This window comes from Calonectris borealis, chromosome 26 (assembly GCF_964195595.1).
Source record: "Calonectris borealis chromosome 26, bCalBor7.hap1.2, whole genome shotgun sequence".
Taxonomy (NCBI): Eukaryota; Metazoa; Chordata; class Aves; order Procellariiformes; family Procellariidae; genus Calonectris; species Calonectris borealis.
This window is the reverse complement of record NC_134337.1, coordinates 4,270,283-4,287,984: the sequence shown is the minus strand read 5'-3', so window position 1 is coordinate 4,287,984 and position 17,702 is coordinate 4,270,283. Positions and strand designations below refer to the sequence as shown.

Below are 17,702 nucleotides of genomic sequence, written 5' to 3'. Positions count from 1 at the left end.
CAATCTGTGACTCCTCAATAAAAATAAAGGTAACAAATTATTTGTAATAAATTTATTTTATATGTTGATTTACAGAACTAAATTGAACATATAACAAACAGCACCAAGCCAGTGAAATTTATTCTACAAAAACAAGTTTAATACAAAAAGATGACTGCAATGCCTGACTCTTCACTTCTGGATTTGGACAGTTAAAAAAAGCTAACCCAAACCCCACATATATTTTAAGAAGGCTTAAGAACGTAGGCACCAGTGTTTGCAAAAATTTCTACGGCAGCAGTGACGATCTTGTTACAACATTTTAGAAGAATCAGGGCTGCCTTCACTTTATCCCCTATATTATTAACAGTGGAAGAAGCTGGTCATTGTCTTGAAGACAGCTGTTGAGTCTCCTCGTCTGTTCAAATACCCTACCTTTGCAACCAAAAAGAAAATACGGGGTAAGAGTCAACTCCACGCAGGATATTTCCCATTTAATGGAAAAGACCTCCCCGTGGTTTGTTCCTGGAGAGATCTGCTCTCTCCACTCGTTTTGGTTGATGACCACAAGCAGGAGGTACGTAAGGAGTCTCTGCAGCCCTTCCACAGCAGCCTGTGGGGTGCCCAGGTGGAAAACCCCCCTAAAGCCAGCAGCGGGGTGGAGAAGTGCAGACTTCATACCGGGAGGTGAGCAGGGACTGGCACAAGGAACCCGTCTTGTAGGTGGCATCACCAGCCTGCCAAGCGGGGAGCAGGGCTTCGGCAGCCGTCCTAAGCCAACCCAGAGCCCGGAGAGAAAGCTCCCCGTGCACCCAGCGTCAGAGAGGAATGCAAGCATTCACACTGTACCTGTGATGCTAAGAACAACATCCACTGGTTACACGGCTTCAAATCAAGGCTGGCTTCTCTCTGCAGGTTTTACTAGCTTATGCCAGACACGAATTTGGTCCCTGCTGTCTTAGTGGTGAGCTGGAGAGCTGTTTTACAATACTGGGAAGAGTAGATTAGCAGTATCTCTGCCTAGCCTGAACTGCCACACACTGGTGCTATTTTCTTTGAAACAAACACTTGTTTGCTGGACGTTAAAAAGAAACTTAAGTAACCAAATGATTATAGATACAAAATACGATGCCTGCAGCACGAACAGAGGATTGAACGCTGCTCCTTGTACCTATTGTGAGGCTGCAGGAACACTGACTTGGCAATTCCTGTACTGACACTCCACACGTGGTACACCTCTGCTCTGACACACAGCACACACATTGCAGCTGCCCAGGATAAACATGTACATTCAGCCCTAATAGCCTTTCCAAAGCTGCTCTTCAATAGCCCATGAAGCAGTCCCTTTGGCTGTAGCCACAAGAAAGCGCTTTCTGAAGCTTCCTATATCCTTTATTTTCCACCCAAATTCCCCCCGCCCCCCAGAAATCATAAAGCACACAGACTGCAGACTTAAAAGGTGTAACGAGGTGACAACCGCTCCTCCATTCCACCCCACCCAGCCCAAACCACCAAGGCACGTCAGACTGCCCTCCCTCTAGGACTACCTTCACCTGACTTTTCCCCCTCTCCCCCATTTTTAAAGGGTGAAGCCGACACATTTTCCTCGCTAGGAAGCAGCAAGTGCCTTCTCATCACTGTTTTTGTACTGATAAAAACAAATTCTAACACAATGCATCTTAACTGTCACCCTAATGTTTCCATGGGAAATGTTAATCTTCTTTAAACACATTCCCTGATGGACGTTGCCACCAGATGGCCTTTGCAGAATTGAGGTCAAATTTTAAACACCTAAGCTTTGTCAGAGAGATCCTAAGTCCCTCAATATTAGGTATACTTCTTTTTTTTCTTTTTATCAAGTTGTTCTAGGTTTGCTTGCCTACGGAAGCCAGACATCTGCTGGAAGGCTAACTTTGGTGCAATTCTAGCTTCCCACCAGCTCAAGCCCATCTTCTTTCCAAGCCAATATTATTGCCCTGAATTTTTGTGTGTGAAGATTTTCAGAAAGAAGAGCAAACAGATACGTGCAATCCCCAACCCTAGGAGTTAGGACCGTGACCTGCTCTTTCCCACCACCAGAGAAGGGACTGTCCCCTTGCAGAGGTCCATATCAACAGTTGCTCAACTTCTGCTCCTCTTCAGTGCTCTGAATCCGAGACGTAAGAAGGCTGAGTCCACCTCCACACAAGCATATCTTCTCCCGCTACCCTGTGCGACTCTGTCTGAATCCTTGACTCATTCGAAGCCAGAAAGTCCACAGCTCTCTCCCAGACCCGCTTCATTTTTTTTCTGGAAGAAACAGCAACGAAAGGAAATAAATTAGAATCATATCCTCATCATGCTTTCCTGCTTACAGAAGTTGGGGCTGCTGATCAAGCTACTGCTAGCTGCCTCCTGTTCCCTGTGCAGACAGTAAAGGAGACTAAACCAGAATTCTGGTTTAGAAGCGATTTCAGGCCAGGACATGAAAACACAGGTCCTGCCTCAGGAGGGGAAGATGAGACCCTCTGTCAGTACCAGTAATTGATGACTGCCCTGAATTTCAAGCTCAATTTGTATTGCGAAGGGACGCGATTAGAAAATTGCCATCAACCCTTCCTGCATGCAGACAGATCTCAGACCAGGGAGGACAAACTGAAGTTCACCCCAGTTTTGAATCAGCATCTAGTAATTCTGGGCACCACACGCACGGAGACTGGTTCAAAACAGCTGAAATAACTCCTTTTCCTACTAGTGGTATCGTGACTGATAAAGGGTGAGAATGTTTAAGACTTTGCAGCACACATAGCATTCTGTGCCGTTAGGAGAACAAAGTAGCTCCATTTAACCAAAACTCAAGAAACATTCCTGCAGATAGAGCAAGTGGCATGTAAACCACTGTGAACCAGGCTGCAGCCCTCTGGCCCCACCGCCATGGAGCAACAATCTCGACCACAATTCCTTTTCGAAAAAGCACCAAGAACAGCCATCTCGCTATATCTCCCTTTCAAAGCTGCCCAACTCGAACCGGTAACTTTCTAGGCGGCAACATACACAACCACTTCAGAAGAGCCCAATACCCTATTCAACTCATGGTGGGAAGGTTTGTTCCGAAAAGCACAGCACCTGTCTGGAGAATAAGGTACGACGGCTGAGAAAGAGGATAGCATCCTGCACACATTAGATGAAGGAGAGAAAAATCAGATGCTCCGTGCCCAAGCAAAACAAAATCCAATTACTGTTTGATAGAACAATGACAATACACCTGTGTGACCGCACAAAATATCAGCCCAAGGACTGTCACATTAATCTGCAGCAGGTTAAGACATAGCCTGAATTATGTCAAAATCCTTTATAAACTGAAAGGCCAGACAGACTCTTCTTGCAGTCCAGCTTCCCATCAATTGTCTGCTCATGATCCGTTGCCCCGTAACTGCGGTTTTTAGCTGAGCTGAATAACATCATGCTGACAGCCCTCCTTAATGAATAAAACTCAGCTCACCTGCTTTGAGGAGGGATGAGGCTGTCCCGAACGTGGAAAATACCGACATAGGGGTAACGTTCCAAATTCCGTTCCCATTCCTTATAGTGGTCCTGGACAACAGCTGGAAGGAAAGAGGACAAAATGGTGAGAGACCTCAATATTGCAGAGAAGAACAGGGCTACTTGCATTTACACAACTACTGGATTCTACCTATGATCTTCTTCACCATTTCATACATGGCTTGTTCCTCTTCCTCCATCTTCCGCCAGCGATACCTAAGGAAGATCAGGATCCCCCAAAGAGTTATCAGACCTAGAAGAATAAAAACAAACGGAATTCAATAACTGACAGACGTGTACTTGCTGGATGCTAGCAGTTTTACTTCTGACACTGCCTCTCCCCAGAAGCAGCTTTTACTCCCTGCCACCCAGGGCTGCTTGGAACCGAATCCAATTAATTCATTTTGTTCACCAGTGCAGCTGCAACCCACAAAAACCTTGGTACTGACAACACCTGCAGCAGAAGACCATGCATGCATGTGGGACGAGGTGGTCGGGAAGCCTTTTTCCCCCCACACCAGAAACCTCAGCCCAACCACAGGCCTTCAATTCTCCAAGTCCCAGAGCTATCTTTTTGCTAGAGGCCTCCCCCATAATAATCACTTAGGAAGACTGTCAAGCTCCACTGCTCCAAAGATAGCTGCTTGATAAGGAAATAAAGCCTGAGGCTCCAGCGCCAGCCCGAAATTCAGGAGATCTATATTGAAGGTTTAGCACTGACAAATGCCCCCATTATGACAGGAGCTAATCTCAGTCTCTACAATAAACATAACTACCCCCTTTCACCCCCACCTTGTTTGGCGAGATTATAAACTCTTATAGTCAACACTCATCTCTCGTTATCACCTCGCTCAGTAAGACCTCTGTCTTAGCTGGGGCATGACAGACTATTCCAATAAAATCTCTAACACTGAAATGCTACAAGTCATTATTAAAGAGGCTAGAAGACTTTGCAGCTTAGTGCAAGAAAAGAAAGAAAAACCGAATCTTTTAGGTAAGTTAACATACTTATTTTGCAGACCATAGTAATGAGTACTTGAGGAATACCCAGATAGCTAATCAGCTTGCTGATTTAAAGTAAGTGTTAAGCACTCACAGCACAAGAGCAGGTCTACAGGTCTCCCTCTGCTGCCAGAACAAAGGTTAATTAGAAATTAACGCATCAGCAGATTTATTTCACCTCTGTTAGTAATTTCATACGGCTGGGAAAATGTGTGTGCGCCCAGGTTCATCTCTACAGCTAGCAAGGGGAGATGCTGATTACTAACACCAACAACTTACTCCAGAAAAACAGGAAAAGGTTCATAATGGCAGTGACCACTGCCCGACGGAAACGGCAGCCGAGCCCCATCTGAGGATGGGCCGATTCGAGACAGAACACCTCCTCCACTTTGGTAACTGGCTCCGAAAGGTCTCTGCCTTTCAACCTGATGGGAAAAGGCAGAAAATCTTCACAGAAGAGAGCAGACACTCCAACTGCAGTCTTTAATCAAGACACAGAGAACACAAACAGACTACAGATGCAGTAACTCGTTCCGTATACCACATAGAAAATACATCAACATCCTTGCAGCTCCTCTTTCCAGAACATTTTGGGACTGGATGCTTAGCAAGGAATGGATATGGCTTTAGAAAAGGCAGCAGGGCTGGAACTCCCACTGGTAAACTCAAGTCTCCCTCTGCAGACTCTTTGACAGCACCTCTCAGCGTGCAGAAGATTAAACTTTAAATTGGATTCCCACCTCCCAGCACAGAGAAATGGAAATGTTTACTGAGTCACTCATCAGCAATTGCAGAGAGAGCAGTTGAGGGAGACTGCAAATGTCCGTGGAGGTTGCGCTGTTTTCCTCAGTACAGATGAGCGTAAACAGTTTAGCTAGAAAAGTGACAAAGCATCAACTGTATCTGCAGCGAGAAACAGACACACCCTCGGAAAGCATTCATGGCAAAATCGATAACACATCCTCCTGCAAAATCACTTCTACACACCTGCTGTGCTACCCGATATGCTCTTAACTCACCTCTTTATATACAGGTCTACAGTGATGTGCTTTCCTTATTAGATACTCTTAGCCAACAGGCATCAAGTAATCCAAGTGAGAGCCATCAGATTCAGGGGAACTGGACTAAAGGGGGTTTTATTTTTTTAAGCTACTAATTCATTCTAGGTTTGCAATGAATAACCTATTAGACAAAGACATTTTCTCAATTTAGTAGTGCACAGCTCACAAACTGCTGACAGCTTGTATTTGGTTACTGGATTCTACAGTAGCTGGAGACACACAGTTGTTTCCCACTCCCTTGTCTTATTTACAATCCAAATTCCATGAAAATATTTAAAATATGCAGCAGAATCACCCAGTGCAGAGCTCATTTTCACTTCTGCCTCTCAGACTAGCACCTAGAAAAATAATCTCATGTAGCGTTTGCTGAAAATGCCACCCGCAGGTTTTTAAGGATGCTGAACGCTCATTCTGCACGCTATGCAGACTTCGTGAAAGTGGATCCATTCAGCGAACAGCCGGCAGAGTTGCTAATTATGAAAATCAAAAAATGGGAGTATATTGTATCACACGGCTCCTGACATGAGCAGTGCTCCTGCATAAAAATATGAATTTGAAAACTCTGGATCCCAGCCCACCTACAAATCCAAACCTGCCACTAAGGAAACTATGTCCTGTCCTGGGATTTGCCACACACCAATAATCAAAGCAGTAGACACTGTCTGATCCTTAGATCAGCAGCTGCAGGAATTTTTTAGAGAAAATCAAGCAGTGGGAATTCATACAAGCTTATGCCCACCAACTCCGGCGTTACTACTGTTACAATTCATTTAATCAGGGACACATTTAGCAATGTTAAAACGCAAACAGATGTTAGACTTCAGAGTTAACACAGACTGGAGGCAGCCCACACTTCCCAGAGGAAGATAATGATGTCTGCGGACTCTGGATAACAGTCTTTCATTAGGTTACGGCCTGAATGATGTACTTTTTACCTGAAAAAACCCTAGTATTTCTGCTATTTCTCATGTACTGCAGAGACTGCTAGCCAAGAAACCCAAGAGCAAAAAGGCCCACCAACGACCGACCAACACCCTATATAGTCAGTCAGGCCATCCATTTTAATATGTACTGTGTGTTCTGCCAAAAAGACAACAGACACTGAAGAAAAGATACCATTCCATAATCCATTTTCCTCTCCTCTTCATTGGACTTGCTCCAAAGGATCCCAAAGCATGGGTGATGTTACCTACTGAAGAGAGTGCTTTGCTGTCCAAGAAACCTTTTGGTCAAAGGATGCAGCTCCACGCAATATTGAAGCTCTGTCTACAGTAACTGCACTGAAGGAAAGGTATCTTGGGAAAAGTGAGTATATGGGCAAGTTTAACCAGAGTACAGTAGTCGCAGGACTGTGGGCAGGACACCAGGACCACCACTTCTAAACCTCGCAGGAAGCACAACATAACTCGATAGCCATAAGCAGCCCTGACCTCAGATTTACATCTCATCTGCAAGACAGCGCGTTCGTGAACGCAATGTCCCCCAGCGCAAAGGCTGGGAAACAGACTCCCAAGGAATGAGCTCAGTCACCAATTTTTGCCGCAGGGCTGTACTTGTCATTTGGAAGCTTGCCCAGCAAGCACTGACAAAGCCAATCCCGGATTATTTTCCGAAATCTAACGATGTATGGGAGCTTTTAGGGCACACCACAGAGGATGTCAAATTACATATCAGCCAACAACAAGAAACATAACTTTGACACAGTGGGCCTCCACTTACCATATTCCTAAATCCTTGTTACTGTTTAGTATCCAGTGCAAGGCAGCTTCAAACTTCTGTGGGGAACTACCGGTTATATTCTGTTCAAAAGAATCCATAAGAAGATTAGTTCTCCATTCATTTAAAATAACATTCATTTAAAATAACATTATTTCATTACAGTAGTGGGAGAATTCATTCTATACGGTCCGTCCCTAGGTTAATTCTAATCATAATTCTGCAAACTGGAGGAAGGAGAACTAAATCTGAAGGTCTGTCTGGACTAAAGTCTTCTGACTATGGTAGATGATGCATGAAGCACTCTGTAAAATAACACTATCTCAGACTGTTAAGACTAACCACTAAATACAACATAATCTTACTGACAGTTTACCATGAAAGAAATGGAATGCTAGATCAAAGCACTCTGTCTTCTGACACTTTGGGGTATAGAAAAATCCTTCTTCTGCCCAGCCCTCAATCCAGGGAAATTTCTGGTTTCAGAAGACTGATGACTGTGGTGAAACAACAAACCATTAAGTTAGATTTACAGGGGCTGAATCAGAGATGTAGGAGATTACTTTCAAAAGAACTGCTGAGAACAGGACTGGCCAAAGGGGAAGCTAGAAATATGGGAAAGAATCAAAACAGGATGAGGAAGTAAAACAGATGGTGAATTGCTTTAGTATCTATTATTTATTGCCTTATAAGAGACTAAGCACTATGTTATAACAATAGCTGTTCACAGCCTACTCACCACCACGTGATCCTTCGCTTCACTAACCCAAATGCATTTGCTTTTTAGATTCTCGGGGTTTCCGCATTCAAAATTACCTGGTAAAAAAGTCAAATAGAAATAATGTTTTGAAAAAAAGCCCTCAAACAATTCAGAAATACACTGAACTGTCTGGAAGCACTATCCTTTAAAATCGGCTATAGCTCTGGGCAAAATGATTACAAGGTAAGATTTATACTGTAGGCAGATAAGATTATGACTATTAATAAAATGCTCAGCCACTGCATATAGGTTGGATAAGGGCAATCAAACCTCATGCTTCAGTGTGTGAGCTACTCCACACAGAATGAGGGGAAAAAAATACTGTTTCTCCCTCTTGCAGAGTACATAACCACCTCTCTGACACAATGCCCTGCAGAGGGGCTCCTTCCATCAGGTATCAAAGACTGTGGTGTTGGAGTTAATGATCAGCATTCAAAATGCTTCTAAGGAGCCTAAATCACAGTTCTACCTTTTAGTCAGGCAGAGAAATGCTGGCGAGGAACTAAATCTTCTAAATCTTGTTTCACAAAGTTGACTAAACAAATGTGCTGAGAGACTATGTAAAACTGGTGGAAATTCTGCAGGTGCCGAAGTCTGATTTGAAAAGATTCAGAAATTCTGTGAAGCTTAAGCATCTAAAGGCGTCAGCCTTGTTGAGGTCTGAAATCTAGAAAATGGAACTTAAGCACTTTTACTGATTAATACTGTTATACATCTTGCTGAACAAGTTTCTACTCATCCACTGAATTTCTAGCAGCCTTCTCTATCACAAAATACTAGTTATGGACCAGATTTGCTCATACACAGTAGAAACTGGCTGAACTACTGTGCTCAGTTAGCTCCTCAGCTGACAGACTGTCTTACTCTGTACTGAGAAAAAACTGAGGCACACGCATAATCACCTGCCACATTTCAGCAGAGAGCTGGCAATTTCTTAAGTCGCTTTAACTTTATTTGTAAGAACACATCAGCTTACACTTACTGGCTCTGAGTGTCTTGAAGACAATTTCGAGATGCTGGTAGAAAAGAACCATAAAACTGAATATTTCTACCTCATATTCCCAATATATCAAGTGCAAATAAGGACCACTCCACATGAGCACAGTGATATGAGTGCATTAGCTGAGCACTATTCAGAATAAACACATCTTTTTCTATTTTTCTATTACCTGACTTTCTCGGAGCTCTTCAAGTGGAACTGACTGTTCCATAAACCCCTCTCTTCAAACCAAGGTTAAAAATGTCCAGACAGCTGTGAGAGGCAGTTTGCTGAATGCTCGTAAGTGTTTTATAATGACAATTGGAACTTACCAGCTTGTACGGACAAGTAGTTATACAACTCGTGCAGCACGTTCATTATTACTTCCTTCTGTTTAGCATGACAGAACTGAAAGTCAGAAACAGGTAACAAACATGAACAGACCGGCAGCAACAGGACAGTGGTCAGACTAGCTAAAAATACCAAACTAAAATACCAGCAGTGGGGTTTGGCTCAGTCATGCACCACTAGTTCAAATTAAACACAACTGCAGCAAAGATCTATAGTTTCTGAATCAAAAGCGAGCTAGCACATCCTCTGAAAGTGCCACTGACTCCCCCCAGCCCACAGCCCAGAGAGCACCACTGGACAGCCCATCTGACCAGCCAGAGATGGATTCTTTGCCTCCAGAACACCACAGGAGACTAACCATAACTCTCAATCCAATACGAAATTTTCCTCTCTCCTAATACTACATTACAATAAAAGAAACAGGGCTGTACAAACACTTTATGATGGAGTTCAGGGAATTAGTTGGATTAAATCTTGCATTGTTAAAGCTGAACACAGCTTTATTGCCAACCAATATCGCTTCTGTTACAACTATTAAAGAAATTGATTCACATAACTGGGAATGTAAATTTTTATCTTTGAGTCTCATATACAGCCCTAACTTAATCTGGCCCATTAATTCCAACTCATCAAGTCACAATTTTTCTGTAAAACGACAGAACTAGTAATTTTACAGTGATACTGATATTGGTGGAAGTTACCTAGAATAATTACTCTTCTGTGAGAATGCCCTATACTTGAAGATAAATAAATATATGCTTACATCATCCGTTCTTTTGTCACAATCCACAGGCAAGAGATTAACTACGAGAGAGAAGGGGAGGGCAAGTTAGCTGGCTGCAAAACAAAAGCTTTGATCAAGAAAGTAATTATCTTTTTAAAAGAAGGCTCTGCTTTAAAGCCTGATTCTGCTATTCTTAATCTCACGCTACACGGTACCTTGCTATGCAAATAGCGCATTCAAAGCGCTGCTTTGGTAGGCAGCACTGAGAGCAAAACAAATAAAACGGGTGCAAATGATGAACCCTGTTCAGCTGGAAAGTAAAAAGTGGGGCCTGAATGTTTTCACAGCTCCTGTTTCAGTCGATGCTTCACGCTCCTTTACTGCCCGCTGCCTTGCACTGATCTTTTACAATCTAGTAATGCCATTCGCTGCACGCCATGGTCACCTGAAATATCACGGTGGTAACAGGGATTTAAATCAAGCCTCCTCAAGGTAAAAGCAGAGGATTTATTTTAGTTGGAGCTGTTAGCTCTGCAGATTACGGCCTCTGGTTTAACAGCTCCCTCCCGCCCCGACAACTGGATATACACCGGCCTCCGGTCCAACATGCAGTACTTTCTAGCAATATTAACTACCGGAGAATTTCAAGTATTTGCAGCTGTGCTGCAAGATTTCTTGCTTCAAAATACCATTGGATTCAAAATATCTAACCAAGTTGTAAAAGGTGTATCAGAAATTCAATGACATTGGACAGTTTCATTCTTTGAGAAAGCAGGAAACAGCTTTCCCAGCCCATGCAAAGTGCACAAACACCTACAGGCACAGTGCGCCGAGTTTCAGGACTCGCACCTTCCCAACCACAGCCCAAACCCCGTCTTCTTTCAGTTCAAAGCCATCAAACGACAATATTTCCATCTGCTCTAGCTGGGGAACTCTGCTTTAAAAACTGGATGACGGGGAAGCCCCTTTTCATTTCTCGTTGAAGCTCTGCCACACTTGAAGTGCCGAAGTACCAATTCAACCGCTGCGCTTCTCACGTGGCCAGGATAAAGGCCACGAAGGGCCGTGCTTTGCAGAGGCTAACATTAAAACACACAATGGGCAATTACACAGACATTATGTTACACAATGGACAATCATAAAATACATCCTTGGCCTAGCAGGAATGTCACTCTCCATAAAACCCATGGTTTTGAAGAACTGAAGGCCAAACTCATTTGAAAAAAAGCACACACTTGACTTACTTTCCATGACTAACAAGGTTTCCCATGGGCGAGGGGAGATGGAAATGGGGACAGAAGCGGAGATGTCAGGTTACAGCAATGAGAATGACAAATGTGATGGCAATGGAAGTAATAAAGGGAAAGCAGAAAAGAAAGGCGAAGTTTAAAACCAGGATTAAACCAGCACACGTACAGTTCTCCTCCCTCCTGTCAAGCCAGCCTGACCCAATCATCTTCACCACGAGGATGCCCAGAAAAATCATCAGCAGCACAAAGCTGGCGAGGCAAAGGAACTGGGAGAGGTAGTATTCGAGGCCTTTGCCCTTTCCTTCCGTCTGCTGCTTGGGGGCTGACCGCAACAAGTGAGTGCGGGAGGTTATTCCCCGTCCTGCTCCCGACGCTTCCCACCGGCTCCCCGAGGCCAGCCCTGCATCGCTCGTCGCCCTCCATGGGAACCGCCGGATCAAGCCCCCTCCCCGGCTGCCGGGGTTCAGCTCCCTGTCTGCCTCCTTCCGAACACTGGAAGCCAAATCCTCTTTCCCTCTCCCAAACTGGTGACTCAACCCCGCAGATCCCACCGAGGTGCCCCAGTGGGTGCTGGGTGTCACCTCGCTTTCCCGCCTCCATGAGCTATTAGAGGAGAGCCCCCTCCTTTCCCCTGCTGTCTCCCACTGAGCTCGGGAGCTCTGCCCCCCAGTTCCTCCTCCCGACATGCCCCAACGGCTCCTGGACTTCAGATCCCCACTCTCATCGTTGGCAAAGGGTTTGGAGCTGAGCCCCCCGCTCCTGCCTGTGGCTGTACCCCAGGAGGATGGGGAGCTCAGCCCCCCAACCCCATCCAGGGATGTCCCTGACCCAGCCCTGATGCCGAGCCCCCCACTTCTCTCTGCAGACGTGCTCCACTGGGATGTGGAGTCTGATCCCCGAAACCTGTCCAGGGACGGCCTCAACCCAGTGCTGAGCCCCCCGCTTCTCTCTGTTGAGATGCCCCACTGCAATGAGGAGCCTGAGCCCCGAAACCCATCCAGGGATGGCTCTGACCCAGTGCTGAGCTCCTCGCTCCTCTCTGCGAACGTGCTCCACTGGGACGTGGGGCTTGGCCCCCGAAATCCATCCAGGGACGCCCCCAGCCCAGTGCCAAGCCCCCTGCCTCTCTCTGCAGACGCGTCCCACTGGGACGTGGGGCTCAGCCCCCCAGACCTATCCAGGGATGGCTTCGACCCAGCCCCAAGCCCCCCACTTCTCTCTATAGACGTGTCCCACTGGGAGGGGGAGCTCAGCCCCCCAAGCCCACCCAGGGATGCCCCCAGCCCGGCCCCGGCCCCCCCACTTCTCTCTACAGACGCGCCCCACTGCACGGAGGGGCTCAGCCCCCCAAAGCTGTCCCGGGACAGGCCTCCCTCAGCCCTGGCGCCGAGCCCTCCGCCCCGGCCCGGGGGGGACCCCCGGGAGTCCCCCCAGGACAGCTCGCCACCCTCCCCAGACGTCCCCCAGCGGGACGCGGGCGGTTGTGCCCCTTCCTCCTCTTCCTCATCCTCCTCATCCTCCTCCTCACTGTCGCGGGCGGCCCCGACGCGCGGGCTGAAGCCGGAGCGCTGCCGCAAGGGCGAGGCCTGCTGCGGCCTGGCGGGGGTGCGGGCCGGGCTCGGTGGCGCGCCGCGACCCCCGCGCCTTGCCGCCGCCACCTCGGCCCGCAGGCAGCCCAGCTTCTTGACGTAGACCTTGCGGGTGGTGGCGGTGATGGGCCCCGGCCGGTAGCCGAGCGCTATCAGCTCCTTCCGGAGCTCCGCGTCTGTCAGCTCCGCCATGGCCGCGGCGCTGACACCAGGCCCCACCGGAAGCGCTTTGCGAAGAGGGAAGCGCGGGCGCCATCTTGAGAGGGGCTCGCCGCACGCCCTCGGCGACCATCTTGGGAAGGGCAAATGCGGGACTCCTGTGGCCACCTCCCTCTGCGCGGCCGGCGCCATGTTGATAAGGCAGGCGGGGAATGGGCGCCATATTGAGAAGGTCGAGGGAAAGTGCTGCTTCCCGGCTACTGGTGCCGCCATCTTGTGAAGGCAAGGTCGCTATTTCCGCCATGTTGGGGAGGTCAGGGGCCCTCTCAGCGGGGGGATGGTGCCGGGCGGGAGTTACTGCTCATCTCATGGGAGGGAAAGGCGGGGAGAAATGGAGAAAGCAAAGGGCAAAAGCAGCCTCAGCATCTGGGGCCGGCCACTGTCAGCACCCCATCACTCTGGGGGACCCTGCTCAGGAGCAAGCAGTGGGGTTGAGCACCTCTCACCTCACTCTGACCAAGGTACCCCAGTGTTTTGACACTTTTAGGGACATTTATGTGGAGAAAGACGTGTCTTTGCCAGCCGCCTGCCACCCCCCCACACACGTTTTCCTCATCCCTCTCATTGCTGCCAAGTTACAGTCGTTTAACTGGCACCCGCCAAGCAGGCTGGAGCTTTGCCATCGCTTTCGGCAGGATCAGGATCTGGGTCCTCGGGATACTTGCCGGGGAAAGAGGTTCCTTGCATACTTTGCAGCCTAAAAAGGCAAAACCCAGCATCGACTTGAAAATTTATTTTGGCAAGGCAGTGATGTACAGTAATTGCTTTTTCCTGCTGCCGCCTATAAAGAAAGTAATGAAAGTGGCTGAAATACTGTGGCGTAATATCGGAATTTAATTAAAGATAATGAAAAAGTAGTGATGAATGCGTGCAGGCTGTCTGTGCATCACCGTTTTTATGATCGACGGATGATACCGGAGTGGTGGAAACTTGGCGGTCCCGCGGGAGTGGGACCTGCAGCAAGCGGGAGCTGGAGGGGGCTCTGGGAGAGGTCAGTGCGGACACCCACCACTTGCTGCCATGAGGCTGGAAACGCTAAACTGTGCCTTCACGACACAAAAACTCCTTTAGGGATACCCCTCCTTTCACGCTCACTTTGCTGCCGTGCCCTTCTTGTTTAGGGCATCAGGCAAAGCTCGCCTCGCTCGTCCTGATTTATGCAAGAAAGCAGCAGCAAGATGCTGAGATTTGTTAATCTGGTTAGCAACAACAAATATACACTTAGTAGAGGCCAGGGAGCCCATTAAAAGAGCATCCTCAGTTCCAATGGGAAGTGTGAATGTGCTAAGCCGAGCCTCCCCTGCTCACTAACTGGAAAGCACCACTGATAGCTAATAATTTGGAGCAGTGTCTAATGTAAATACAGAATTAGAATATGCTCTTAGTACACAGTTTTTGTAAGCTCACAGCTTTCAGTTTGGAGAAGCTCTGCCTAGACGTGCAGATGCATACTGGCATCTAAGCCTGAGCTGATACGAGCTCATGAATTAAGTGAACTCCTCTTGCTTTGGAGAAAAAGCACAACAGCACCAAAAAAAAAAACGCCAACCCTTCAACTTCTTCTGTTTCTGGATGTCAGGGAAGTTACACCAGGACAGAGTTTGTCCCAGCAGCCTCATTGCATGACCTTCAGAACATGGGAGTGGTGGTCGAGAACTGGAGAGCTGGGGAAAAGCTGCGATTCCCTCGCAGAAGGGAGGCTGGCGGCGCCGATGCTCAGCAGGAACAGATGCCTCTTCTTTGTGGAGAGAAATCCACCATGCCTCTCCCTTCCTCCCTAGCAAGACAACCCTTGGGAGCATCCCTGCCTTCCCTGGACACCACAGAGAAGGCAGCAGGAGAAAAAGACGTGACACAGCCTGTAGCCCCATGGACAAGCACCTATTTGTTCCCATCTCCCTGCCCGCAGTGACGATGATGAGGTTGGCAGTGGAGTTTCTGCTTTTTGCAGCCCCTTCATCATCCCCACAGCAAAGGCTGCTGGGGCGAGCACAGGCCTGCTGATGCTGCAGATGGGCTGCGATGCTCAGAGATGCTCGGCTGTGAAAAGCCAGTTTCCCAGCCCACAGTGCAGCTCTCAAATATCTTGGCTGTAAATATCCTGAGCTGGATGTGGGAAGATGGGACGGCGAGGAGGGGACAGCTTCCACCTTCCCTGCTAGCCCAGAAGCTGCCTTAGGCCTGCTGGCAGTGACTCAGATATCGAATGGGAAGAGCAGGCGTGCCGTGCCGTCTGCTTCTCCTCTTGAAGGATGAAGACAGGACTGGTGTAAGCAGAGGGGTGGAAATAGATCTGCACCATCTTCATAAGGCGCCTGAAGAGGGGAGCGTGCTGCACCCCGAAAAGCACGGGCAGCAGATGAACCCTTCCACCCCTGACTGAGGGGCTGCTGAAAAAAACCTGCCATCCCACCCCCTCTTCTTATCCCGTGGCATTTGGACGACAGTCCTGCGTATGTCACCAGGGGAAGTGTCAAATCTTACTTGGAAGCCGACTGTGCCAATTTAACACCCTGTCACTCACAGCCGCGGCACAGGTGTGACCCAAGAACACCGCTTCTCATCCTCCCGATCGCGTGTCATGTCCTCAGCCTGCCGAGCTTCTTATTAGGTCAGAAAGTCAGTGCTGATTTCATTCTTTTCTCTCCTTCTCCTTTCCCTGCCTCTTTCCCCCAACTGTTTGGCTGCTCATCCTGCCACGAAACGCTTGTTTGGTTTCTGAAGCAGCAAGATCTTCCTACCTGCTTGCAGGCATGGACTTGGGTGCTGCTGGCTGCCAAAGCAGCCTCCCAGGGCACTGAGGATACAGATCTGTCCTGCAACTTGGAGACCATTTTGCTTCTTAACAAGAGAGATAGCCCATGACAGTGGGACCCATGGCTGGGGAGGGGTTGGGGTCTATCCATCTTCTCCTCAGAGCAGAAGAATATCTGCTTCTTTCCCACTGCTCAAGCCCCCGAGGCTGGAAGGAATTTACTTCCAAGAGCTGAAGGCCCCCTTGCACTTTGGTGTCTATTTGGACAGCACAGTTGTTGCTGCAGGACGAGACAGGGGGTTCGTACGGTTGCTGTCACAACCAGCCATACATCCCTGAGCTCATTTATAGCTGGGAAGAGCCATTGGCACAACCGATGGCCAGGGTGAAAGCAGACCTTTGCTGCTGCAGCTTGTCTAGGTCCAAATGTAAGAGTAGAGGGAGATATCCCTGCAAAGTCACATTGATGGATCTCCTTATGGAAGTCTCTGCAGCATCAGCCCCACCATCACCCTGGTGGGAAATGGACCAGGAAGCAAATCCGAGAGGCTCATGTTCACTTTCTTTCTTGCTGCCACTGGGCAACATTCCTTCCTGGATGGCACAGGGAGCTGTCAGCCCAGGAAACCACTTGACTGAAAGAGCTGGGCAAGAGGGGATGCTACAGAGACAGCTCTGACCTGCAGTGGAGCTTGTGTAGGGTTTTTAGGAGCAGTTTGCCCTTCAAGGGGACAGGGCAAACTTAAACCTGGGGGAAAGGTTTTGGGTCTTTCAGAAGGAATGAGTCAACAGTGCCCCCTTTGAAGCAAACAGTCTTCCCTCTGATCTTGCTGGACACTGGTGTAAATGCGGTGCAGCTCCTCCAGTGATTTCCGTGCCGGATCTCCCATGGATATCACTCCTCTGCAGACTGATTTGCACTGACTGATCTCCTATAGCCCAGCAATACATGCAGTTGCTTTCACTTTCAACCTAATGGAATGTATTATTTTCTATCTTCCAACCACTCAGACTGATTTATAGTGATTTCATAGCTCAACCTGCCTCAGCAATAATCCCTGCAAACTTTGAGTTACACTGAGCTGATCAGTCCATGGACTAGGAGTATGCCTTTGAATCAAATGTTAAAGCTGGAATCCACTCCGTGCCGGATGCTGCATTATACATTGGGAGATTTCTTTTCTCCTAAGGGATGGCTTGCAGCAGAGAGCATACCGAGGAGTGTTGTTCTAGCACAAACACAGCTATTTAAATGAGCCACAGTGAGAACAGAATTTGTGTTGGATTGGGAGGATAAAATTGGATTGAAATTGGATATATTCACATACATACCATTGATCTTATCCATCCTTACTTTACATATGTTGGATTTCCTGCTGCCAATATAGAGGAGCAGCTCTAAAATAAGCCAAAGGTATGTAAATGGAGAGCAATATGTTCAAGTGGAATTACGATTTCATCTCTAGGTTTGTTTGAGAGGCAGAAATAAGGCCGGAGCTCTGCCTTGTTTCGCACACGCTGTGCCTATTCACATCATAGCTACGGGAGAGGTGCTCCTCACAATGTTATTTAGATTTATATCGCCTGGGTGAGTAAGAGGGGGTTAAGAGCACAGGTAGGAACTGTAAGTCAGGGCTCCTGCTTTCTCCCAGCAGTGTGGAAGAGAGTGCCCTCCCGCGTCCAGAGCGGGGAGCCTGGTTAGGGACACCCAGGTCCCCCATCCAACGCTCCTCACCCTACCCTTGTGTCACCAGTTTGGCTAGGAGAGCCGGTAAATATTTGCCTCGGTTTCCCT

General features: G+C 47.8%; 1 protein-coding gene across 1 annotated transcript; it reads right to left on the bottom strand.

Moving 5' to 3' along the window:
• Window positions 1-37: 37 nt before the first annotated feature.
• LEMD2 (LEM domain nuclear envelope protein 2) lies at window positions 38-13,208 on the bottom strand. The gene is made up of 9 exons (XM_075174115.1): window positions 11,511-13,208; window positions 10,134-10,174; window positions 9,352-9,427; window positions 8,020-8,096; window positions 7,284-7,363; window positions 4,783-4,928; window positions 3,653-3,754; window positions 3,461-3,563; window positions 38-2,268 (listed from the first exon to the last, which is right to left on the bottom strand). The coding sequence occupies exons 1-9, from the start codon at window positions 13,123-13,125 to the stop codon at window positions 2,118-2,120; spliced, it is 2,391 nt and encodes a 796-aa protein (XP_075030216.1). The 5' UTR covers window positions 13,126-13,208; the 3' UTR covers window positions 38-2,117.
• Between the last annotated feature and the right edge of the window lie 4,494 nt (window positions 13,209-17,702).

Bases quoted from the DNA above. Each gene is read 5' to 3' on its own strand.
- LEMD2 (XM_075174115.1), bottom strand. From the start codon at position 13,125: ATGGCGGAGCTGACAGACGCGGAGCTCCGGAAGGAGCTGATAGCGCTC. The intron at 10,175-11,510 runs GTACGTGTGCTG...TCTCTCTCGTAG, and splicing joins TGACAGGAGGGAGGAGAACT to TTAATCTCTTGCCTGTGGAT. The intron at 3,755-4,782 runs GTAAGTTGTTGG...TTATTCTTCTAG, and splicing joins CCTTTTCCTGTTTTTCTGGA to GTCTGATAACTCTTTGGGGG.